Source organism: Apis laboriosa, unplaced genomic scaffold, assembly GCF_014066325.1.
Source record: "Apis laboriosa isolate Shangri-la unplaced genomic scaffold, ASM1406632v1 scaffold112_cov148, whole genome shotgun sequence".
NCBI classification, from domain to species: domain Eukaryota; kingdom Metazoa; phylum Arthropoda; class Insecta; order Hymenoptera; family Apidae; genus Apis; species Apis laboriosa.
The window spans coordinates 3,786,407-3,811,645 of record NW_025220865.1 but is presented as its reverse complement, the minus strand read 5'-3'; the positions used below and the strand labels follow the sequence as shown (position 1 = coordinate 3,811,645).

General features: G+C 25.9%; 5 protein-coding genes across 11 annotated transcripts; 4 read left to right on the top strand and 1 right to left on the bottom strand.

The window, feature by feature from the left end:
- Positions 1–2,326: 2,326 nt before the first annotated feature.
- Positions 2,327–9,916, top strand: LOC122713310 (NGFI-A-binding protein homolog). 6 transcript variants are annotated; one of them, XM_043933670.1, is made up of 11 exons: positions 2,327–4,898; positions 5,429–5,530; positions 5,744–5,881; positions 6,251–6,561; positions 6,814–7,041; positions 7,125–7,375; positions 7,638–7,740; positions 8,825–8,895; positions 9,099–9,210; positions 9,368–9,424; positions 9,552–9,916. In XM_043933670.1, the coding sequence occupies exons 2-11, from the start codon at positions 5,482–5,484 to the stop codon at positions 9,657–9,659; spliced, it is 1,428 nt and encodes a 475-aa protein (XP_043789605.1). In that variant the 5' UTR covers positions 2,327–4,898; positions 5,429–5,481; the 3' UTR covers positions 9,660–9,916. The 6 variants fall into 6 exon arrangements, 4 of the variants coding, with proteins under 4 accessions (XP_043789605.1, XP_043789612.1, XP_043789598.1 ...); XM_043933677.1 differs by lacking the exon at positions 2,327–4,898 and having other exon boundaries at positions 5,315–5,530; positions 7,125–7,279; XM_043933663.1 differs by lacking the exon at positions 2,327–4,898 and having other exon boundaries at positions 5,315–5,530; positions 8,828–8,895.
- Positions 9,917–12,527: 2,611 nt separating this feature from the next.
- On the top strand, positions 12,528–15,247 carry LOC122713648. The gene is made up of 4 exons (XM_043934301.1): positions 12,528–12,691; positions 13,544–13,709; positions 14,144–14,341; positions 14,622–15,247. The coding sequence occupies exons 1-4, from the start codon at positions 12,650–12,652 to the stop codon at positions 15,035–15,037; spliced, it is 822 nt and encodes a 273-aa protein (XP_043790236.1). The 5' UTR covers positions 12,528–12,649; the 3' UTR covers positions 15,038–15,247.
- A 702-nt stretch (positions 15,248–15,949) lies between these two features.
- LOC122713628 (DNA repair protein xrcc4-like) lies at positions 15,950–17,076 on the bottom strand. Its single transcript, XM_043934261.1, has 2 exons — positions 16,857–17,076; positions 15,950–16,742 (listed from the first exon to the last, which is right to left on the bottom strand). Exons 1-2 carry the CDS (start codon positions 16,986–16,988, stop codon positions 16,014–16,016), a joined length of 861 nt encoding a protein of 286 aa, XP_043790196.1. The 5' UTR covers positions 16,989–17,076; the 3' UTR covers positions 15,950–16,013.
- Positions 17,077–17,622: 546 nt separating this feature from the next.
- On the top strand, positions 17,623–19,659 carry LOC122713499 (RAB6A-GEF complex partner protein 2). Of its 2 annotated transcripts, none has more exons than XM_043934037.1 (6): positions 17,623–17,841; positions 17,917–18,038; positions 18,208–18,315; positions 18,386–18,535; positions 18,852–18,964; positions 19,043–19,659. In XM_043934037.1, the coding sequence occupies exons 1-6, from the start codon at positions 17,720–17,722 to the stop codon at positions 19,571–19,573; spliced, it is 1,146 nt and encodes a 381-aa protein (XP_043789972.1). In that variant the 5' UTR covers positions 17,623–17,719; the 3' UTR covers positions 19,574–19,659. The 2 variants fall into 2 exon arrangements, with proteins under 2 accessions (XP_043789972.1, XP_043789980.1); XM_043934045.1 differs by having other exon boundaries at positions 17,828–17,841; positions 18,198–18,315.
- A 1,051-nt stretch (positions 19,660–20,710) lies between these two features.
- LOC122713082 (ribosome biogenesis protein BOP1 homolog) lies at positions 20,711–24,325 on the top strand. Its single transcript, XM_043933224.1, has 8 exons — positions 20,711–20,821; positions 21,195–22,112; positions 22,244–22,922; positions 22,987–23,196; positions 23,368–23,645; positions 23,717–23,816; positions 23,883–24,078; positions 24,146–24,325. Exons 1-8 carry the CDS (start codon positions 20,711–20,713, stop codon positions 24,297–24,299), a joined length of 2,646 nt encoding a protein of 881 aa, XP_043789159.1. The 3' UTR covers positions 24,300–24,325.
- The last annotated feature ends 914 nt before the right edge of the window (positions 24,326–25,239 follow it).

Sequence of the window (25,239 nt, the reverse complement as noted above, 5' to 3'; positions counted from 1 at the left end):
TCATGCAAGTATATCGCTAAACTCATCGCTATTTGCGATGGAATCCAGATTTATCCTGTTTATTCGGCCGAACCCTGTCGCACGACTTTTTACCCAATCTGTTTTCGTTACGTGGACGAGAGATCTTTTTGGTCGACCTCCGAACTCTTTCATTTTGTTCCCCCGTCGAGTTTCTGCATTTTATTTCTCTCGGTCGGGATTGTCTATTTTTGCGCCATACTACGCGGACGCGTCATCGTTTCTCCGAACAGAAACTTAGATTAAGTATCTTCTTTTCCGTTCCGGTTACTTTTCCACGGAGGCGAAGAAATGCATCAGACAAAAATATTTTGTATCGTGATACTATATGTTGTTATATGCGTTTTAATAGTTTTTTTTTTTTTCTTTCTTTCTTTCGTTACAATGATCGATTCGATTTATTTTATTTATACGAGATTGATATTAAATATCTTGATTCGAAAGAATTATTTGAACTTATTACTTATTACTTAATTAGAACAATGTTACATGGTGTGTTAAGAAATTTCTGTATAAATTTATATTTTAAATCAATATACAAAATTTTATGAATTTTTTTTTCTTCTTTGATAAATAATATTAATAATGATTGATAAAGAATAAAAATATAATGTAATTGGAGGATATTAAAAACTTTATAGATATTCAAATAAAAATTCGATATAATTATACTTGATGGTCAATATAAATTAAAATACTATGCTACAAAGAAATAAAAGAAAATCGATAATTGTTTCAATATTAATATAATTTTTCATAATGTATATTCGAACTTTGTCACCTTTAACGCATCATTGAAGGGTTAATAGTAAGAATGAAATCCATTAAGTACATCACAGCCGAAGAACTTAACCGTCTCTCACCGGCGATGACGTGGATTTCATCCCGCTCTGTGTCCCACCACCAAATAAAGATTACGTGTCGTGGTGTTTTGCAATTTTAACGGACTGCCAGTTTTTTCTCGATGGCGCGGCATGCGGGCACAAAATCGGTCGACCATACTTTAAAATGCGCCTAAGGGAAGGGAGAGAAGTTTGAAACAGCAGGGGATGGAAAAGTGATGGAGGTTGGCTGTGGGATGGAATTTGGGCCCCACCCTGCTGCATAGTTAAAAACGGTAAGCCAGCCAATGTCTGCCTACAACCATTGCTACCCCCCAAGACACAGGAAATACGTTTCCTTACCCTGGGCCCAATCGATCGTCGTGCCACCCTTCATTTTTTAAATGTCGCCATTCAAAGATTATGGCTGAAAGTTAAGATAGAAGGATGTTAATCAATGGAATATGGGACGCTGAATGTATATAATCAATTCGAAGGATAAATTATTGTGAGTTGTGGGACAAATTTATTGAGATCGTAAAGAGATGATTGGTTTTATCCTTGGGAAAGAAATAACGTGTAATTATCTGTATAGTCTTTGAATAAGAAGTAAGAATATTTCTATTATTTCATTATGATTCAATAATATTTTTAGATGATAAATATAAAAATGTTTGAATTTTAGTCGTATAAGATTTATGATGATTTCAATATTTTTGGAACGTATTTTAAAAATATGTAAATTTTTCGCTAAAAAAGATTGCTCGAAAAATTTTTCGAAAAGAAAGAAAAATAAAATATTCTCATACTCATTTAACAAACAAAATATTATGTTAAAAGATTCTATATCTCATAGCAGTATCTCTCTCTCTTTCTCTTTCGTTGATCGTTGACCAGCAAATTAGTTTTTTTCCTCCCTTCTCTTTGAAGGGGAGTTCACCATCGTCGAAAGAGAGGGTAGACAAAAAGTGGGGATAAGTAAAATACTATCCTAGAGAAGCATCGGTGGTGGTGCTGGTATATATTAGAGGGAGGGGCTCAGGAGGGTAACTGTGTAGGGAACGAAAATGGTAAGGTAAAACGGGGATATATACCTACGAAGAAGAAGAAGAAGGAAGAAGGGGTGGTGCACGGAAAGTAACGTGAGAGATAAAAAGGGGGCTGTTCGGTGGGACAGGGATAGCCGTGAAGATAACCAAGAAACTGAGAGAGAGAGAAAGATTGCAAAAAGAAGAAGTGAAAGAAAGAGAGAGATGGGAAAGATTTAGCGCGAACTAGATAAAGAGAGAAAGAGGGAGAGAAATAGTGAGAAAGGGAGAGAAAGGAAAGGTAGGGGGATCGAAACGGCGACTCAGTCCATCTGTCCGGTGTTTTGTCCAAGCGGCGGCAGAGGCACTAGACAAAAACTCACCTAACCCTTCCTTGATTACAATGCCGGTAAAAAGCGAAATACTAACCGCTGCTGCTGCTGCTGCTGCCTGGTGCTGCCGCCAGTGGTGTGCGGTGCCGTTGCCGCGCGAGAACGGCCGCTTCTAAGAAACTAGACTCGTTTTTGCGTTGCATCGGAAGAGCGTCCGTACCGTGAGCTATCGAACAAAGAAGCTGTACCATTCGTTCGCTCTCACCCTCATCCTCTCTTCTCTTTACCACGTCCAACGTCTTTTACCCAGGACCACCTCCCTCATCTACCGATGGCTGCTTCTAGACCACTCCTAACCTCACTTCGCTTAGCCACTGGATCCGTCTTGGCTTCCTTTTTCTTTTCTCTCATCATCTTCCTTCTTTACTTCGTTCATCCTTCCTCACGTTTCTAAGCTTCGTTTATATATATATATGTTCCATTGAATGGTTATTTTCTTAATCCCTTCCCGATTTCTTCGTACCATGATCATGTTTCTTCATCCCCTGCCTAACTTTTCTCCCTGTCCATTACGCTGGAGGATTTATCGATTCTTCTTGAAGCATTTGATGGTATTCCCGAAGGAAATCTCGTTTCTTTTCTTTCAGTTTTGCGAAGTTTATTTCAGCTGATGAAAACTCTTTAGATTGTCTCTTAGCTTTGTTTGATTACACGAAAACAATTTTGTTATTTAATAAATTTGTTCAATTGGAAAAAGAAATTAGAGCGTGGAAGAATCGTTTGAGAATAGAATCGATTGATGTAAGTGATGAAATAATTATTAGAAGTATAGCTGTTTCTAATAATTAGAACTATTATTTGATATGTTCACAAAAAGATTAAACAAACATTAACAAGAAGAAAAAACTCCATTAACAATGAATATTTAAAATATAGTAAATTAAGACTATCAACTGTAAAAAACATTAAATTAATAGGTATGATATATAACCTTCAAACGAAAATTCATAAATAATCTCAGAGATCAAAAGTTATGCGAAGCATATTATTGAAACTTTATCCATGTAAAAGAAGATCTTAAATATCGATAATCTTTCAAGCATTTCGTTAACAAATTAAATGGAGACTTATAAATAAAAAAGAAAAAATATAAAGAGAATGAAGAAACAAGATAGTCGAGCATCTTGTAATCCGCTGAAAAGTGATGGAATGACAGTGAACTGTGGACACAAAAGAGAAAAGTCGGTGGTGGCAAAGAGGTGGCGCGTACGCATCGTTCCCAGGGAGGCTGAGGAGACCACGGTAGGATCAGGTTTTTCTTAGCGCGTCCCTGGTGCGCGGTATTGGATGCTATGCCGTGACGACTCTGCCTCCGACTCGCGTACGTGTTCCCCGCCGACAAAAACGATTATCTCGTGCCAAAAAAGTTGTTATGTAAATGCACTGCTTGTCCTAGACTGTCGGTCAGAGGTATAGCTACTTTACTTGATCGCGCGAGAAGGATGTTCAGTAGAGAGTCTTTCCTATCGGATAATTACGATCAGAGTGTACTCAAATTAAATCTCTAAGAGAAATTAAATTTACCATTGCCTGTCCATATGAATACACGTATTTCAATTATGATTTTCTTTTATATATCTAAAATTTCCAATTGTACCTATGTATTTAGAATTGTTTAATATACTTTCACCTCAATTATTCAGATCAATTTAGAATTTATAGAATTTCATTCGTTTTAGTTAACAAATTAACTTGTATAATTATTGTACTCTATAATAATTAAAATTTCACCAATAATATTAATCCATAATCGTGGATCTGTTAATTTCACAATACGCTGGTATTCAAATAAATAAAATTTTATGGCACTTATTAGAGGCGCATAACGATGCTCGTTTCGTGAAATGAACCCAGTGGAAAGAACGTAAAAGTGGGGGAATGGGGAACGTAGGAGATCGGCGCCTCATTAGAAAGATCCACATATCCCTTCGGGTTCAGCCGTGGCTGCAGGGGCCAACGTCAGAAAAATCTCGCGGAACGAGTCACCCCGCTGCTGTCAGGGACTTACTCGTATCTCGGTCGGTGTATATAAGCGTGAGACCGGGCCCCAGCTTCGTAATAAGACCTGACGGCCAGGTTTTTCAGGGGCCGGCTCTACCGTATTGCTCCGTATCTCCTTCTGCATTTCTTCTCTCTATCGTTCTCTCTTAGCTTCCTGTCGCTCTCTTTATTTTTTGCTACCTATCTCTCTCTCTCTTTTCTTCTCATCCCTTAAATATATCCCTTTTTCTCTCCTCCTCCTCCTCCTCTTCTTCCTCCTCCTCTTCTTCCTCCTTCTCCTCCTCTTCATCTCGCTGATACTTTTGCTCTCCTCTCGTTCTTCCTCTCGTTTCTCGGTTCATCTTCCGTTTTATCTTTCTCCCCCTTTTGTTTTAATTTCTATCCTTCCCTCCTTGTCGCGCACAGGCATACGGTTGTTTCTTCGGGACACACCATATCTCTCTCTCTCTCTCTCTCTCTTTCCTCGACCTGCGGCGTCCGATGCCATGCCAGCGGTACCGGTATTAATTTATACGCTGTACGTGTGTGCACGCCGCTTTTTCTCGCAGTTCCTCGAAATTTGCAAGAAACTAGTCGGACACCCTGGCGGCTCGACCGTCTGCCGCATACTGTCGGGGCCGAGAGCCACTCGCGGTGAGGTGAGCTCGGCGAACCGGCCTCACGAACCGAATGATCGATCAACCAACGATCCACCCCTTTGATATGTCGAGATACCGGGAAATTATTTTCGACGAATCTCGAATCTCGAAGGAACGTGAATTATGCCGGATTTTTGCTTCGTGGAGAATAATCTTCGCGTTTTTTTTTCCTCTCCCCCCTTTTTTCCCTTCTATCAAGAGCATCTATTGGCATATGGGAAATATGTGTTTGAATTTTTATTTTATTGATATTCCAATTAATTCCAAATAACGTTTCTAATTATTCGCGAACAATTAATTAATTAATTCTTTTCCAGATCTTAATAAATTTATAATTGAAGAATATCTTTTGAAGGATAATCATAATATAAACTGTTGGGATAGATAAAATTTTAGATGAGACAGATCATTCTCTTGTCACTGTATATTTAAGATTTTTTTTTTTTTTAAATTGTTTTATTAAATAAAATTAAATTTTATATAGTTATATTTATATTTTAATATCATCAATTTTTACATGAATTATTCAGTCGTGCAGACATCCGTACCTCAGAATGAAGCGGAACTTCAACTATACAGGGTGATGCAACGTGCCTCTCTGTTGAGTTACTATGACACACTTTTAGAAATGGGTAAAGAGTATTCTTTTTTAATTCATTTTAATATTAGGATGCAGTATTTACATGATTTTTAACTCGTAAATTCTTAAAATTTAATATTAATGTCAATGCGATATTGAATATCTTAAATTTATTATCTATTATAGTAGATATATCTATCTTCATTGGAAATATTTGGTTTTTATCGCATAAAAAGAAAAAACCATTTCTTATGAACAATTATAGGTGGTGATGACGTGCAACAATTATGTGATGCTGGAGAAGAGGAATTTCTGGAAATTATGGCACTTGTTGGTATGGCGAGCAAGCCTCTTCATGTCAGAAGACTTCAAAAAGCTCTTCAGGAATGGCTTACAAATCCCTGTAAAGTACCATAATATTGTAATAAAAATTGATGATTAATTAATGTTTTTGATTTATTTTTTACAAGAAAATTGAGACATTTCTATATACTTTTATCTTATCAATAATATTAGTAATACATATAATATAGAGTTTAAAATTACATTTCTATATTAATATAGAATATTAACTATATATTATCATATTAACAGTTAATAGTTAATATAATATTATATTAATAATATTAATAATATTAATAATAGTGATATTATATTATATGATATTATATTAATAGTTAATATGAAAGAAATATATAAATTCTTTTCTAGTGAAATCTTTTTATAAATGAATCATAGAAGCATTAATTAAACTATGAAAATTTTGTTACAGCACTTTTCCAAACACCAGTCGTTCCAACGTCTGCCACATGCAAAACTCCTGCCGGCATGGGATTCCCCTGCGTGAGTCCCAGGCCACAAGTGCAAAATCTTCAAGGTTTCACAACGACCTCTCAAACGCCAACTCCTACACCTTATGTCTCGTCACACGTATCCCTAACACCATTACCATGCAGAAGTACCAGCCCTATTGTATCCGTTACAAGTGTAACAGCACCAGTTGCCACGACCACATTTCGACAAAGTCCGAGCCCCAGTACACCTTTACCTTATGCCACTTCACACAGTCCTGGTGTATTACAGGTATGTATCATTCCAATCTATGTAAAAAAATTAAATATCTATGTATAATTTCTTATTTATCAGAAAGAATAGTTACACTTGAATTATTTTTATGTTATAACAAAATTAAGAATGAGATTTTTGTTCAAAAGAAGGTCATACAATATAAAAAAAAATTTTGATCAAATCAATAATTTTGAAGTGTTCTTTATAGATGCAATTACCTAATATGTAAAAGTAGATAAATTTTCAAAAAAATAATATTTCTTTTAGGTAGGAACATGCGAATCATCTTGTGGCAGTGGTACAACCCCAAGTCCTAGCGGTGGTGGCGGTGGTGGTGGTGGTGGCGCACCCGCAAGTCCAACGCAACCCACCCCAACTCTTTTGCAATCTCAAATTCAAAGACTTGCAGAGGCTGCTGAAAGACTCGCCGCTACTATCCGTCCGGTCGACCCAAAGCCTCATAATGTTAAAAAAAAGATTTGCAAAAATTTGGAAGTACATATTTTAACGATCTATCTATTATTTCTTCTTTAATCGTGATTTATAAATTTTGATGTAATCGATTGTTACTATCGTAGTTGGTAATGGCTATGCCTGATAGTGATCCACGTAGAATGGAAGAAATTCGAAAATATGCAGCAATTTATGGAAGGTTTGACTGTAAGAGGAAACCGGAGAAACCGTTGACATTGCACGAAGTGTCAGTAAATGAGGCTGCAGCGCAAATTTGCAGGTTCGTACCTGCCCTACTTACTAGAAGAGATGAACTTTTTCCTTTGGCCCGCCGTGTTGTGAGAGATTCTGGGTATCATTATTCAAAAAATCATTAGTAAGTATCTTTAGTAATTTCTTATAAAATATTGTCAAATTTTATCTTTATATTTAGGTAAGAATCGAAGAATAATTCAATTAAAAATAAAAATAATGGATAATAAACCTGCGAGAAAACCTATATCAAATATCATGAATTTTATTAAAAGATAATTATTATTTTTCTTCTTTTATTAATTTTTTTAAAGATATATAAAATTTGATAAAATTCTATATGGAATTGTTACGTTAATATTATATTTATATTTGTAATACTTTAGTTTATCGGTTTCGAGACCACGTGAAAATGGCGAGGAAAACGATGCCGAGCGTACAAAGCGACAAAAGCTCGAGCTCGAGGGTGAGAATGAAGATGCGACGCAGGTTAGCTCACGTCGACCATAAAAAAAAGCCATGTACAGGTGATTCCATTTCAAAATCATCATAAACTTAGGATAAAATCAAGAATTTTGATATAAATTAATTATAACATATATATTCTATAGGTGTAGTATGATACAAATAAAAAAAATAGTCGAACAAATATTTTTATATACTTGAAAATGCATTATAAAAAAGCATAACAAAAATCAATTAATTTAAAAAAAATGCATATTAAAACAAAATTATCTTATTTAAATAAATTATAATTATTGTAGTTAATATTAAGTTATAATTATTAAATTATTATAATAAATAATTAAAAAATTATTGAATAATAATCATAAAATAATAAGAAAGAGATCTTAAATATAAAAAATATTTAAAATATTAAAATATTACTATACTCCAAAGATAGAAAAATATGATTCAAAATTCTTGATGGAATCCTATAGTTGTGATTTGATCTGGAATCGTTGGCATATTATTGAGCTGCTGCACTCGCATGAGCGCTAACCTACTAACTATGCATCCAGCACGCAAAATAATTACATCACATAAACTACTTCATATACACGTGAAGCACAAACAGAAAAGGTCAAGTATAGCTTCTGCATAACATGCATGGCTTTGCACTGATTGTTTGTATGTTGATTCTATGTTATTTATTTCAATATCAAAATATTAGAATATTATGGAAAATTAGATTTAAAAAAAATAACAGAAAATAAAAGAGAAAGAAAAAGAGAGAAAGAATGAGTAAATGAATGAGAAAGAATGAAAGAGAGAGAGAGAGAGAGAGAGAGAGAATTTCTTTTTTAAATTAATTATTTAATATTTCATATTTTATTTCAAATATTCTTTTTTTTAAAAAATATTTTTTATAAATTCATATATATTATCTGCAAATAATTTACAATAAATCGTTTTGTTCCACACTTGTTAGGACTCTATGCTTTGTTCCTGGTGTCCTTACGAGTTGTGTATATTTGTTGTATCAAAGATATTAATTATTATTATTCTTCTGTCTTTCATTTAATACACTATATTTGTTATTTCTACTATCTGTAGCAGTTCACTGTTCTAGGAGGAGTTGGATCTACGTTGTCCTGAAATGGATATAAGTAACTCGACAATCAGAAGACATAGATCTTCAAGGTGATTACTTTCAACTCAATTGGATTTTAATTCAATTAAATACATATATGATATATTTTTCATTTTAAAAATATTTATTTTTGAATCTAAACTACAAAATGGATTTAATATTTTTCATATAGAATATTTAAAATCTTGGATATCACGTAAAAAAGATCATTTTACAAGTATATATTGATGTTCAGACATTTGCATTGTTTTAGTCCAGTTTGGAGGAAGAAGAATAACAATGGCATGTTTAGTGCGAGTATCGAGGAGATTAGTGATTCGGATAGTCAACTTTCATTTTCAAATGAAGAATCTTCGTCGATACATGTAAGCGATTAAATTACATTTTATTAAATTTTATTAAAAATAATTGTTTTAATTAGTATTCAATATATTTCATAATTGCAAATTAAAAATTTTATTAAAAAATTAAAAAATAATAACAATTTTTCATATATTTTAATCAGAATAATTTTATTTGCAGGACACTAATGAAGTTGAAGCAGATAATACGGATAAAGAAAGTGATTTTAATCTTAAGGTATGTTTTTAATATATCGTTATAATATATATATATATATATATATATATATATATATATATATATATATATATAGTGTTATGTTAAATATATTTATTTATTCTAATTTTAATTTAATCAAATAAAGGTAATAGCTTCGCGAGGAGATAATATAATTGCCGTGGCGAATCCTGCATTAATGGAATGTAATCATCCTATAAAAGAAGAACCAACAGATGAGAAACCAACACTGTGATATTGTTAGAAAATTGTATTGTCATATTTCTAAGCATCATTCCTAGAAACATATTTTAGCTTATATTATAATTAGTATTATTATTACTCGTATTTGACCATTGTTGTATAATTTACTATAATATACATATAATTTTTTATCGATTATACATAATTTTTTATCAATATTATACATGTTATTATACATGTAAAATTTTCTTTATTAAAAATTATTTTAAAACAGATTTTACAATTACGTGCAAGATGAACAAAATTATGCTAATGCAACTCTGGTCAGTATAAAATTTTTAAATAAATACTTCGTATATATTTTAAATTACGAAAACCTTTGTATATATCAATTTCTTTAAATCAAAAAAAGCATATGCTGACTGAATATAATTGCGTATTGTATAACATTAAAATTTGTAAATATAATGAACATTTTTTCATTCAATGTATTGTATTTTTAAAACAATCATACATTATCACTCAATTTGTGTAAAATTAATAAATATATATAATGATAATTACATTATATTATTGAAAATTCATAAAAATATCCATAATTAAAAATATATAAAAAAAAGCAAATTGTGAGAGAAAAATAAAAATAAAATTAAAATTGAAAAAATGTCGCATTAAAGCTCCATCTTTAGTGCCGCAGAGAAAACAAATAGACAAGGAAAGAGAATAATAAGAGAAAGATAGAGATAGGATAAAAATATTGAAATCAGCGCCATCTTCAGAGTGCCGCAAATGAAACTCAAAAATAAAGGACAGAAAATAGTTAAAGAAGGATAGATATAGGATAAGAATTGACCATTAACGCCATCTCTTGGATATCAAAAACATTTCTTTTAAATCTTTTTCTAGAAATAGTTCAGAGATGGCGCATGATACTTAATTCTTACTCTACTTTATCCTATTAAAGAGATACCTTTAACAATCAAGAGATGACACTAATGATCAATTCTTATTCTCTTTCTATCCTTTTCTCATTATTTTCTGTCCTTTCTTTATGTGTTTCATTTACGGCACTCTGAAGATGGCGCTGATTTCAATATTTTTATTCTATTTCTATCCTTCTCTCACTATTTACTATCCTTGTCTACGCTTGCTTTTGGCGCGTGATTAAGACAAAATACGAATTAAACGTCAATTAAACGCACTTTTATCATTTTTTTTTCAAAAGTACAATGTATTTTAATCTTTAATGTAAAAAAATAGATATTACATTCTTGGCCTCATAATATATCTCTAATTTCAAAGACGATAATTATTAATAATATTTATATTTATATAAATATTATTTATATATATATTTATATTTATATAAATTTACATAAAAATTATTCTTAAATAATTTTTTTAATTCATTTTATTTTTTTTCAAGTAAAATTCAAACAATATTTTTCAGATATATCAGAAAATTTTTAAGATATAATTTATAAGATATAATAAAAGCAACAGCCGTCTACAATTTTTCATATATAAATATTTATTTTATAATATATTTCATTACTTTCGTTACTTCAATAAAAAATGCATTATTATATACATTTCTTAAATAAATAAAAATAAGCTACTTATCAGATTAAAAAACAAATATCTATAAGAATTTGTACAGTTTTTTCTAATGCATTCCATATCCGGTTTTTTCTCACCGTCATCTAAATAAACTTAATTTTTCTATAAAGTTAGAGTTTCCCACTCATTTTCAAAAATGATTATCGTTATTCTTCACAATCCGTTATACTTGCATCGCTCGTCTCACTAATATTTCCATTCGCATTTCCATAGCGGGCGTCTATTATGTTTTGTTGTTTGCATTCCCACTTTTATTCCGATCATCCCAGAGATTCTCATTCAATTTGACAGGAAGAATTTGACAAGAATGTTTGTTGAGTAAAAATTGAGTAAATGATAATATTCATAATATCACAATCTTTATATACGAAATATTAAGATAAATTAAAGTAAGCATGAAAATTACGAGTGTTTATTATACATGAAAAAATTTGCTCGATAACTTTATTTGTCAAAATATAAAAGAAAAGTTTACATCGATTAAAAATAATTTTTTCCAAATATATGAATTATTTTAGATAAAATAAAATAATATATTATTTAGAATTCAATCGTATATGAAAAAATTCGAAGAATTAAAACTTTCTTGAATAAAATAAAAAAATAGAAATAAAAACTTTATTTATCCACTTACGAATTTTCCAAGAATTCAAAACTTCTATTAACTATATCTTAATCATCGAATTTCGAGGTATTAATATTATGTTTAATTATTCCCAAATATCGATTGATAAGAATATTTACTTAATTACACATTGAAACAAACATTACAACGAGTATCTTAAACATTTATCGTAGAATTTTCAATACTTTTATTATTTGGTATAAAAACAAAATTTTCTTTTAAATATTTGCATCGATTGCCTCTATTTTAAAGATTACAAAAAATAAAATTCGTACAAGTTTCACAACATTGATCATAATCTTCGAATAACGATATCATCCAACTAAATAAAATAACTATTTATATATTTTTTTTAATTTTCCATGCACGAAAGATTAATTAATATCTATAAAGTTACAAAAAAAAGGAATTACGGAAAAGGAAAAATTAATAATTCGCATAAACTTCGCACAGTTTCAGCAAATTTTTATTTCAGTTTCAGGAGACATCGCGTAAGGGTCATTCGAGAGAAAAATCATTGGACAAACGATCATTCGATGCCTTCCTTAAATTGAGAGCCCCTGTTGGAACACCTGAATACTTAATAAATGGATAAAATTAACATTAATAACGACTGTCTGTGACCGATCCACATCTTATCCGACGACAAACGAGTTCGACAGTTTGCGTGTGATATATGCCTTCGAGAAAAGTTCCTCGAAGAAGATAGATCGACAGTACCCTTTACCACCTTCTTGGATAAACTGTTCTAGGAACGATCCGACGAATTTCTCTTAATAAGCATTCGATTCTTCGGAATGGACTCGGAGGAATACGGCAACGAGTTGTCGCGAAACGAGGTAATGTCCCTTCAACCCCCTGCTACGCATAGATAGGGGTATTTGCGGTATTTATACAGGAAGATGCAATTTTCAGATTCAGATTTTTATTATTTTTTTTTTTTTTTAGGAAACTTTAACATTGTGATTTAATTTTTTCTGTTATATTATGTCATATTTAAACCGTGTTTTGAAATTTCTTCGATGTACAAAAGTAGAGAGTATTTAATGCGTTACTTATCTTGTTGCGTATAATAGAAGATTTCTAGAAATTAATTGGGAAATTTATTTTTAAGGTATATTCGTAAAAATACTTGGAGAAAATACGTTTAAATTTTATTAATAATAAAAATGAAACGAATAAATGAAGGAATGATTATATTTAACATGTTTTTTAATAAAGAATTAATTTAAAATATATTTAGAAATATAAATGAAAAAGAACAATTTTCTTTATTCGACATCTTAAAATATTTCTTTCAAAAAATTTCCTTTCGAAAAGTTTCTTCTGCATTCGATATAATTATTTCACGAAAATCTTCTAAATAGGATCATGTTTGTTCATGTGTAATTAAATATTTTTAATATTTTTAAATTATATATTACATTTGTAATTATTCTTTGAATCTTTTTTTATTATCCAGATAGATGCACAGATGTTGTACACGAAAATTATTCTTACTTATAACTATATAATAATTTTTAATTTTATCTTATACACCTTATTGTACGTGAAAAGGATTAATCGATAAAATCTTTGAATTCACATGTTTCATTTCGTATAATAATAATTTCTAAATAATTTTTTACAAAAAAAAAAGGTGTAAGAAAAGAACACTTCTAAAAATCGAAAATTGTTTTAATTTTTTTTAGTCAGAAAATGATAGCGAAGAATGCGCTCATTCGCCTATATTGTTGGATCTAGATAAAAATTCTAAACGGCAACAGCAAGAAATCTTAAATCAAGAGAAAAGTTTATCGTCTAAATTGCCCAATGTCAATCAATATTTGCAAGATCAGTTAATAAGAAATGGATCAGGTATATTCATGGTATATATTCATATTAATTCGTAATATTTATTTATATATGTATACATTTAATTTTTTCCCTATACAATATGCAGAACATGATATATAGACACATATAAAGGATATAATTGACAGGTTTATACAAAGAAATATTTTTTATATGTTTACATAATATTATTCAATTAATAAAGCTATTATTATTATTAGTCATCTTATTATTTATTGATATTGAACAATTTTTGTTTAATATTAAATATAGATACCATATAATAATATTTTATCATATGATAAAAATATCTTACCATCGAATACTTTATCGTGAATTATAATATCAACTTCTGATAATTTATTATTTAAAATTATTAAGATATAAAAAAATATTTCAAAATAATAATTATTAGAAAATAATTATAAAAGTAATTACAATACAATATTTATTTATAGAAAATTCAAATATATCTCGACAGTCACCAAGAAGATCATGGCACAATGGAAATTTCGAAGATCGTCAACAAAGTGATGATCGAGTATTTGTAATAAGAGTTCCCGAACCGGAAATGATTAATAGCAATCCTCATTTAGAAATTCTTCACGAGACTAACATTAAATCAGTTCAAAGAGAATCATCACAAACTGAGAAAGGTGAAATAAATAATATATAATTCTAATAATAATAAATAATAAAATAACTTATTTTTTTATATATAATATTTATTTCTATAGTTATTATCATTTCATGTTATATCTCTATGTGTTAAAAATTAATTTATAAATAAAAAAAAATATTTATATTATAAAAATTATATAAATTTATATTATTATAATTATTATAATTTATAATTATATTTATATCAAAAAATATTTCTTATATATAATTTAAATGTTATATATTTTTTTAAATTGATTTCTATTTCATTCTCAGATTATAAAAAATCAGCTTGTGATCGTGAACGCACAAGAATGCGTGATATGAATCGTGCTTTTGAATTGTTACGATCGAAGCTTCCAATCTGTAAACCACCTGGTAAAAAACTTTCGAAGATCGAATCGCTTAGACACGCGATTACATACATACGGCATCTGCAAAGTCTTTTAGAACCACAATACAATTATGTTCCGAATGTAACAGAAAGAAACTATTACGCTAATAATGCACCAGTTACTACAACTACTTCTTTAAATGTTCAACATACATCCCGATGGGAATCATTCGCTTATTATCGTTACGATTATCACACACCGTTTGTTAATTCTTCTCCGGTAACATTACCTTCATCTATTCATCCTCGAATATCGGAACAGAATGATCGACAATTTTCTTATGAGATACGACATTAATATTTATATTCAATAAATATTTATATTTATTATCATTAGTATTAGTTTTTTGACAATCATATTTGAGAAATAGAAATGATAATGCATTAAACTTACAGATCAGAATTCAATATATTTAATCACTAATATGATTAAAAATTACAATACTTAGTTAAATATAATAATAATATAGTTAAATGTAATAATAAATATATTTTATATTTCAATAAACAAATGAAAATGATATAATAATGATTCAAATTATTTGCAATATGTGCATTATCGTACTATTCGGAAAATTATATAGGATCATGATATATTAAATATGTTCCATCATTTTTGAATTTATATATTTTTGAATTTATATATTTTATTTTTATTCATTCAATCTGTAAGAATATTTTATTTTAATGGATGATAAAAGTAATTGAAAAAATAAATTGAATAATAATTTAGCATTAGAAAAGTATTTTATAGAAATAATATTATATCGAAAAAATTATAGGTCATATTTTATCATATTGCATAAAATTTTCTTTTTAATATATATATACATATTTTCTTTTATTGAAAAGTAAAAATATTACGTGAATATTACAATGCACATATTATAATTTCACAATAGTTTTATGTTAATTATGTTAATTATAATTCTTTGATTAATTCATTATACTTATAAAATGAAATTTATAATAGTATTTATATATTTATAATTTATATACAAAATAGAGTATATAATAATTAATAATAATCATTTTATTTTTAGATTTTTTTTCATCATAATTTAGTATATTTAAAAAATATTTTATATAAAATTCATGAATTAGAATATTTTCATGAATTAAATTTCATTAAAGTAAAATAATAATTATATGATATAATAAAATATTATTTATATTCATAATATAAACAATTTTTAAGCATTCATTGCACAATATTCTTACATAATATTTTAAAAGATTGTAAATTGTAAATAAAAGTTATAAATAAAATATTATTAAAGAAATAATTCATTATCAGATTCTTCTTCGATAAAAGTTAAACTACTTCTTGATTTCTTAAAGCTAAAATTATTTGAATAATCTTTGCTGCTAGATGCTTCATAAATTATTTTATCATCAGAAATATTATTAGTTTTTTTATTTTTTTGTATTTTTTGTGGCTTATTATTAATAAAAGACTTTTGTTTACTAATGGTAGATAGTGTAGAAATGTAATTTTCAGTTTGATCTTTTTCAGATTCTTCACTTTCATCTGTACATACATCAAAAATTGATTTTTTACTACTTTCTTTTTCTTTTATAGTATTTTCTAATTTTTTTATTTTTTTTTTTTTTGAATTTAGGAGTACTATAAATTTTTTATAAAGATCTTGTTCCATAGTAGTTTTGATTTCTATCATTTTTTCTATTTTCAAATTTAATGTTTCATTTATACATATTAAATTTTTATTTTTTTCTTCCAATATAGTTATTTTATTTTGAATACCTTGGTAAAATTTTAATAGTTGTTGAAAATTTTCACACATCACTTGAATATCTAAAATAGAATGCAATTCAATTTTTCCAAGGATCCATGTATTGTTTCTCCATTCTAAAATTTTATTTTTAATAAAATATTTAATTTCTGTATCTTCCCCACAAAGTATTTTTTTTGTTTCTGTAAAATACTCATCAAATGATTTAGATAATTCATTAGAAAAATCATTTATACTTTTAGTGTTCATCTACAATATAACAATTTTTTTATTGAATAAAACTTATATATTTTTAAAAAATTTATATAATTGAAATTTTTTTTATTTTTTAATTTTTTTTTTTTTTTCGATTTGTGAACTAACCTCACCAATCAGCGGTAATATTTTTGATTCTAATAACATTATTTTAAGATATGAATTAAACCATTCTACATAAAGTGTATAATATTTGTCATCAACTTGGTTAAAAATTTCACATACAGTTATTTTTTCCATTGCAATAATAATTTTTATTGTTAATTCACTGATGATTACACAATTTAAAGTAAAAAATTGATATCATTGTGATACAGATATTACAAAAATAAATATTATTTTTTTAATAACTATATTACTGTAACTTGTATTTCTAATAAAATACTTATCAATATCATAAATACTTATCATAAATACTTATCAATAAATATTGAATCATCAAGTGAAAAAGCATTATTAGAAGAAACAAAATATACTAAGAAACAAACAAATGGATACGTATTAGAAATTGAAATTTTACACATGTAATTTGTTTTTAAGTCTAATGGCTTAAATTGAATTATAACAAATTAAATAATATATATAGACACAGTTTATTAATATAGATTGAAATATTGTAAACTATATTTAAAAATATTATATATGTGCAATTTATGCATGTGTAATAATAAAATTTAATATTAAAATTTAATATCTATTGATACTCTATATATTTATAATTCTAGACTAATATTAATGAAATCCTAAAAATGTCAATTTTGAACATAGAAGAGAAAAATAATGAAATGAAGTTCACAAATTGAAAATAATAAATGAAATTAATTTTAAATATCATTTTGTATAATAGAACAGAAAAATTGAATTTTTATAAAATATAAAACGAATTTTGTGACACGAAATATTTACATTATATAAGGAATAAACATATTTTAAAAATTATTTAAGAAAATTATTTGCAATTTATAATAAAAATGATTGAAATAACAGCAAAATTAATTAGAGGACCTGTATATTTTTCTGGTGAAGTTATAGAATGTTTAGTTTCGTTTAGTAATCCTCCAAATCCAATTCATCAAATTTCTCAAAGTCATAGGTAATATATTATTAATTTATTGATATCGAAAAAATCTTTTTCTACTTTTTATATGTAAATTATAATTAATTTCAGTGATATTTTTGAAAGTCTTGCATGGGCTAGTGCTCAAGTTCATTGTCAATGTTCCACAAATAGTAAAATTGTTTTTTCAGAAAAATTAAACATGACAGCTCAATTAGCTGCTATTAATGCAAGTAAGTTATTATATTTTAAAATAATAATTTTTTTTCCATTTTTTTATTATCTCATATATAGATTTATATATAGATGTATATATTTAAATATTATTTTTCTAACTTTAGTTATTTTTCTAACTTTATAATTTATTCAACTTGTTTTTTATATATAATAAGTATCTTACAGATACAACATTTGCACCATGGCAGCAAGATAATGGTCATGTTGTTCTAAACACAAAGCCTAAAATTTTATTTTGTGATTTACGTTTATCTCCCGGTGAAAGTAAAACATGTGAGTCTATAATAAAAATTTAGATATATTTTAGATTTTTGATTAAAAATTAAATATTTAAGTTTTATAGATCTTTATCGGGAAACAATTCCAAGCGATGCACCTCCATCTTATAGAGGACATGCAGTGAAATATTCATATAAAATCACTGTTGGAACACAACGAGTAAACACAGCTATAAAATTACTTAGAATTCCATTTAGAGTACTTTCTTTGAGTGGTAGTTATTATTTATTTGATTTATTAAATTTATTTTTTATATAGAAATAAATGAATAAATTTACAATGTAAAAATTAATCTAAAAAATTATATATCGCAAAAATATGAGAAAATTGCATTTAAAACTATTATTTTATTAATTATACTAAATATAATAGAAATTTTTCATTTATTTTATCAATTTATTATCAATTTTTCTTATATTAAAAATATGCAATTTTTTTATATATGAAATTAAGATTGTAAAATTTTACCTGTAATGAAAAAAACAAAAAATNTGTACATTTGCATATAATTTTCAATTTAACAATTTCAGAATTGCCTGAAGTAGCTGCTTGCAATGATAGTGTCGATTTAAGTCCAAATAATCCATTCATGGAAACACAACATAGAGAAACTCCATTAGATATTGCATTACAAACTCTTCAGGTTTATTATACTTTTTATTAAAAACTATATATTTTATGGTATATATATTGTCAATTAATATTTTATTTTAAAATTTAGAATTTAACAGCTAGACGTAGTCCAAATTTTTATAATATTACAAATGGACGTGGACGCGTCGTAAGATTTTGTCTTTTCAAAAATTCCTATAAACTTGGAGAAGATATAGTTGGAACATTTGATTTCTCAAATGCCACTGTTTCTTGTGCACAAGTATCTGTTGCATTGCAATCAGAAGAACATATTTCTGATGAATACAGACGAGGAAAAGTCATAACTCCAACTTTAGTTAGTTACAATAAACATCATGAAATGTGTATGGGTTTAAAATATTCTCATTTAGTATTACCAATACCATTACATGTAACACCAGATTTTACTACTGATTTGATGACATTAAAATGGAGATTACATTTTGAATTTGTTACAACTTCAAAACTAGTAGAAATGCCAAATGAAACTAGTATTAATTGGCAAGGACCATTAGTTTTGGATGTTGAAACAATGATTTGGGATTTACCTGTTCATATTCATCCAACAACTACACCACCTAATACTGCACAACAAATAAAATATAATATAGTGATATAGCAAATTAAAAAATATTGTAAGAATTTATAGATTATTTTTCATTTATAGTAATATGAATAGTTAAATTTTCATATCTATATTATATAAATTTTTTAAAAAGATATATATAGAAAAATGTACATAAATAAAGTATTTTATTTATATAATGTATATGAATTTAACAAAACAAATTATATTTAAATAATTTAAAATATTTTTAATATCTTATTCATATTATAATTAATTATAATGTTTCTTTACATATTCAATAAAATTTAATTCATCTTTATGAAATATTTATTGATTATTTGAAAAATTAAAATTTTGTTAATTATTTTTATTTAGCATTTATAAAAAAATAAAGGATTGATTAAATAATTTTAAACAATTAATAAATTAATTATTAATTAATAAAGATTAAAATAATACATTTTATATATTTTATATATTATCAATAGTGAAACTAATTACTAATTAAAATAAAAAAAAAATTAACTTTTTTAACTAAATGTTTCAATTTTTTTAGATTTTAAATTTTAATTAATTTGAGATATTTTCATATTTTTTTTCGTTTCAATAAATACGATAAGTACAATTTTTTATTATTATATTTTTTATTGACTTCTATTCTATTATATTTTCTATTAATTATTGAAGAAAATTTAAACTTAATAGAAAATAATCCAAATAAATTTAAAGAAATTAATTTAAATAATTCTTCAAAATTATTTTTTATTAATTTAAATTTTTAAAAATTAAAAAATTTCAATTTATTATCTAATATTGAAAATAATATTAAAATAAATTAACAATACTAAAATAATTAATAAATTTGTTATAATAATAATAATAATATAATAATAATAATTAATAAATAATATGAATTTAATAAAACAAATTATTTAAATAATTTAAAATATTTTTAATATCTTATTCATATTATATATAATAATGTAAAATAATAATAATATATAATATGTAAAATAATAATAATAAATAAATTTGCACTTGTGTGAAATAGAAAAATATATTATTATATATTAAGTTATTGTTCTATTATGTAAGTACTTTATTTATGGTTATGTATATAATACATAAATTTGAAACTAATATCACGTGAATACATAACCTTTCTACTTTTTGTATATGCGTGAAGAAATGAAGAATAAACAGAAAACTTCAAAAAGAAAATTGAGTAACACAAAAATTAAAAATAATGTTACAGAAGAAGAAGAGAATTCAACAAAATCTATATTTAAAGAAGAATCGGTAATGTTTCTTTAATACTACATTCTCATTAATAAAAGATATATAACTTTTTAATATATATTTTTTAAACTAATAATTTTTTAATAAAAATTTTTTAATAAAAATCTTTTTAATACGAAATAAATTATAGAAATATTATCTTATTGAATATTTTTTATTAAATATATAAATAATTTAAGTATTTAAATATCAAATAAGTTTTATGGAATTTTATCTCATGACAACATATTTTTAAACAAATTTATATATAAGTTGAATTTAAAATATTTATTATTATTATGATAAAAAATAATTATTTAAATTAAAATATTATTCATTTTAAAAAGATTATTGTAAAGAAATATAAAGTAATTTAAATGGAAAAATTATTTAGGATTCAGGTGCTGAAGATTTATTATCTGCTGAAGTGAATAACAATGATGAAAGTACAGATGAAGAAATAGATGAAAATGAAGATATTCCTGAATCAGATACCGAAAAAGATCCAATTGTTTTTGAATCTGATGATGAAGAAGAATTAAGTTTTGAAACAGATTCAGATGATCTTGGTTTGGATAAAGATTCAGATGATCTTAATTTGGATAAAGATTATTCCGAAAATGAAGAAAATATTTCTCTCGATAAAAACACTAATGAAAGTAAAGATAAAAGTTTGGAAAACTTTTCAAAAAATGAAAATTTCAAATCTAAACAAAATAAATCTAAAGAGATAAAAAAAAATAGATCTTTTGTATCTAATATCAATAACAAAAATAATGTATCTAATAAAATACAAATTAATAAACAAAATATATGCTTTACAAATAAAATTAATAAATCAAATGTATTAACTATTTCTAAAGTTACACAGAATAATAAAATAAAAAATGATAATAATTTTAAGTTAAATGATATAAAAAGATCTAAAGAAAAAGATTTAGAAAAAAATATTGAATCTAGCATAAGCAAAAAAATAAATAGTGATAAAATGATAAATAATCAGCAAATAGATGAATATGAATATGATAGTTCTGATGAAGAAGATATTCGCAATACAATTGGAAATATACCAATGAAATGGTATAATGACTATGATCACATTGGTTATAATTGGGATGGTAAAAAAATTATAAAACCTCAAAAAGGTGATCAGTTAGATAATTTTTTGAAAAGAATGGAAGATCCTGATTTTTGGAGAACAATTAAAGATCCTCAAACCGGACAAGATGTTAAATTAAGTGAAGCAGATATAGATTTAATTACAAGGATACAAAAACGAAAAATTCCTGATGTAACTTTTGATGAATATTCTGTAAGTATTTCATTATTCATCATAATAAGATTAATTATAATTTTTATTGTTTAATATTTTATAATTTAATAATAATTCATTAATTGATCTTCTATAATAATTCACTTTTTAATGTTATTGCTTTATTATAGCCATGGATAGAATGGTTTACTTCAGAAATAATGAAAACACCAGTACGTAAATTTCCAGAACATAAACGTTCATTCTTACCATCTAAACCAGAAGCTAAAAAAATATCAAAATTAGTTCATGCACTTAAAATGGGTTGGATAAAATCTTCAGAAGAATTAAAGAAAGAAAAAGAACAGAAAAAAAATGATCCACAATTTTACATGTTGTGGCAATCAGATGACCAAGCTGAAGAAATGCGTAGAATTCATAAACACATTCCACCACCAAAAAGACATTTACCTGGACATGCAGAAAGTTATAATCCTCCACCAGAATATCTATTTGATAAAAAGGAATTAAAAGAATGGAATAAATTACAAACAGCACCATGGAAACGAAAATTACATTTCATTCCACAGAAATTTAATTCACTTCGCGAAGTTCCTTCTTATCCGAAATATGTTAAAGAAAGATTTCAGAGATGTTTAGATTTGTATTTATGTCCTAGAGCGTTGAAAATGAAATTAACAATAGAACCTGAAGCTTTAGTACCTCAATTACCTAGTCCAAAAGATTTACAACCATTTCCTACAACAATGTCCATGGTATTTAAAGGTCATACAGATATGATAAGAAGTATTACTGTAGAACCAATGGGACAATACATTGCTTCTGGTAGTGATGATATGAATTTAAAAAGTAAGTTCCTTTATATGAAATATTGTATATTATATATTATATATAACAATTAATTGTTTGATAGTATGGGAAATAGCAACAGGCAGATGTGTAAAAACAATTCCATGTGGAGGAATTATTAGATCTACAGCATGGTCTCCAAATCAATCTTTATCACTTATAGCGGTAGCTGCAGATAAAAAGATTCTTTTGATAAATCCTGGTATAGGAGATCATTTAATTACTAGTAAAACAAATCAATTACTAGAAATAATACCACAAAGTGATGTTATAGGTATTTTAATATATTTTTTATATTATATTATATTATATATTTTATTATATATATTTTTAAATATATTGTATTATATTTGTATAATTTAAAAATGTAATATAACTATTTATAATATTATAATTTTATGAACATTATTAAAAAATAGTAGAATTAGAATAATTATATTTACAGTAAGTGAGAGAGTGAAAACTGCTGTTCAATGGGAACAAGCAGAAGGTGAATATTGGACTGATGGAATCAGAATAATTTTAAATCATTTTAAGATAGTAAAACAAGTAACTTGGCATGGTAAAGGTGATTATTTTGCTGCTGTTATGCCAGATGGTCAAAACAGATCTGTCTTAATAAATCAATTATCGAAACGAAGATCTCAATTACCATTTACTAGATCAAAAGGTTTAATACAATGTGTTTTATTTCATCCAATTAGGCCTTATTTGTTTGTAGCAGTAAGTAAAAAATACAAATTAAATGTATAATTTTATAAGTATAATTGCAATAAAAAAAAAAATAATTTTAGACTCAACGAAACATACGAATATATGATTTAGTAAAACAAGAAATGATTAAAAAATTATTATCGAATTCACAATGGATATCATCAATGGCAATTCATCCAGGTAAATAAATCGAATATTACATGAATGATTTATATTATCATTATTTAATTATATTTATATTTCTAGGAGGTGATAATATTTTAGTAGGCACTTATGATCGCAAAATGCTTTGGTTTGATCTTGATTTAAGTACAAAACCTTATCAGACATTACGTTTACATGGTACGGGCGTTCGAAGTGTTATCTTTCATAAGCGATATCCTCTTTTTGCATCTGGTTCTGATGATAGGAGCCTTATTGTTTCTCATGGAATGGTGTATAAGTAAGATAATTTATAATTATTTAATATAATTTTCATTATGTATTAATTATTTCATAATGCATTTTAGTGATTTATTGCAAAATGCATTGATTGTACCACTTAAGAGATTATGTAATCATGAATCTTATAATGATTTTGGTATTTTGGATGTGATGTTCCATCCTATTCAACCATGGGTATTTTCTGCAGGTGCAGATTCAACAATACGAATGTATACTTGAATTATATATATATATTTATAATCACAGTTAACAATGTTTTTTCTTATGAATTTTTTAATGTAATTTTTTAATGCAATCAAATTATGAAACTAAAATTATCGTATTAATATCATAAAAATTTTTATGAACAATTTTTTATAAATAAATTTTTTCCTAATATTTTTATTTTGTGCGCAAGTTTAAAGTATAACTTTTGCACTATAACTGTTTAAAGACTAAACATATAGGAACTTTCATATTGCAATAAAAAATTATGCGATAATATAATTACAATAAAAAATTATATAGAATAAATATTCCATAATTAAAATAATAAAAGATTTATCTACTTTTATCATAATTTATAAGATTTTTAACATCTTAGTATTTAAATAAATTTTAGATTAAAAATTAGATAAATCTTTTAAATATATTTATCTATTATAAAAAATCTAAAATTACTTTTTACATATATAAAAAAGAAAAAGATTTAAAAAAATTGATTGTTTTCATTAACAATAAAATTATCAATAAATAATAGTTAAAGATGTAAAGAAAAAACATGTAATTAAATATTTTACTAAATTTTTTACTTTAAATATTTTAGTAAATTTTCATAAAAAAATAATGTTAACTATATAATATAAATATCAGAATAACTTGAAAAGATTGAAGTTCATTTGTGTAAAACAAATAAATTTATTTAAAATTATATTGTATTTCTCAATGATAATAATTTTAAACAAGAAAAAAAAATCTTAATATTTGATTATGACTCATAAAATATTTTTGGCTTAATCTTATAATATTTTTAGTTAAATTACTAATTGTTTATTATGAAATTTTAATATTAAATTTAAATAGAACCATTTATTGTAATTTATAGATAAATATTAAATTAAAAATACCAATTATAATGCACAAAGTTTTAAATAAGCATTTCTCTAAAGTTTCATAATAA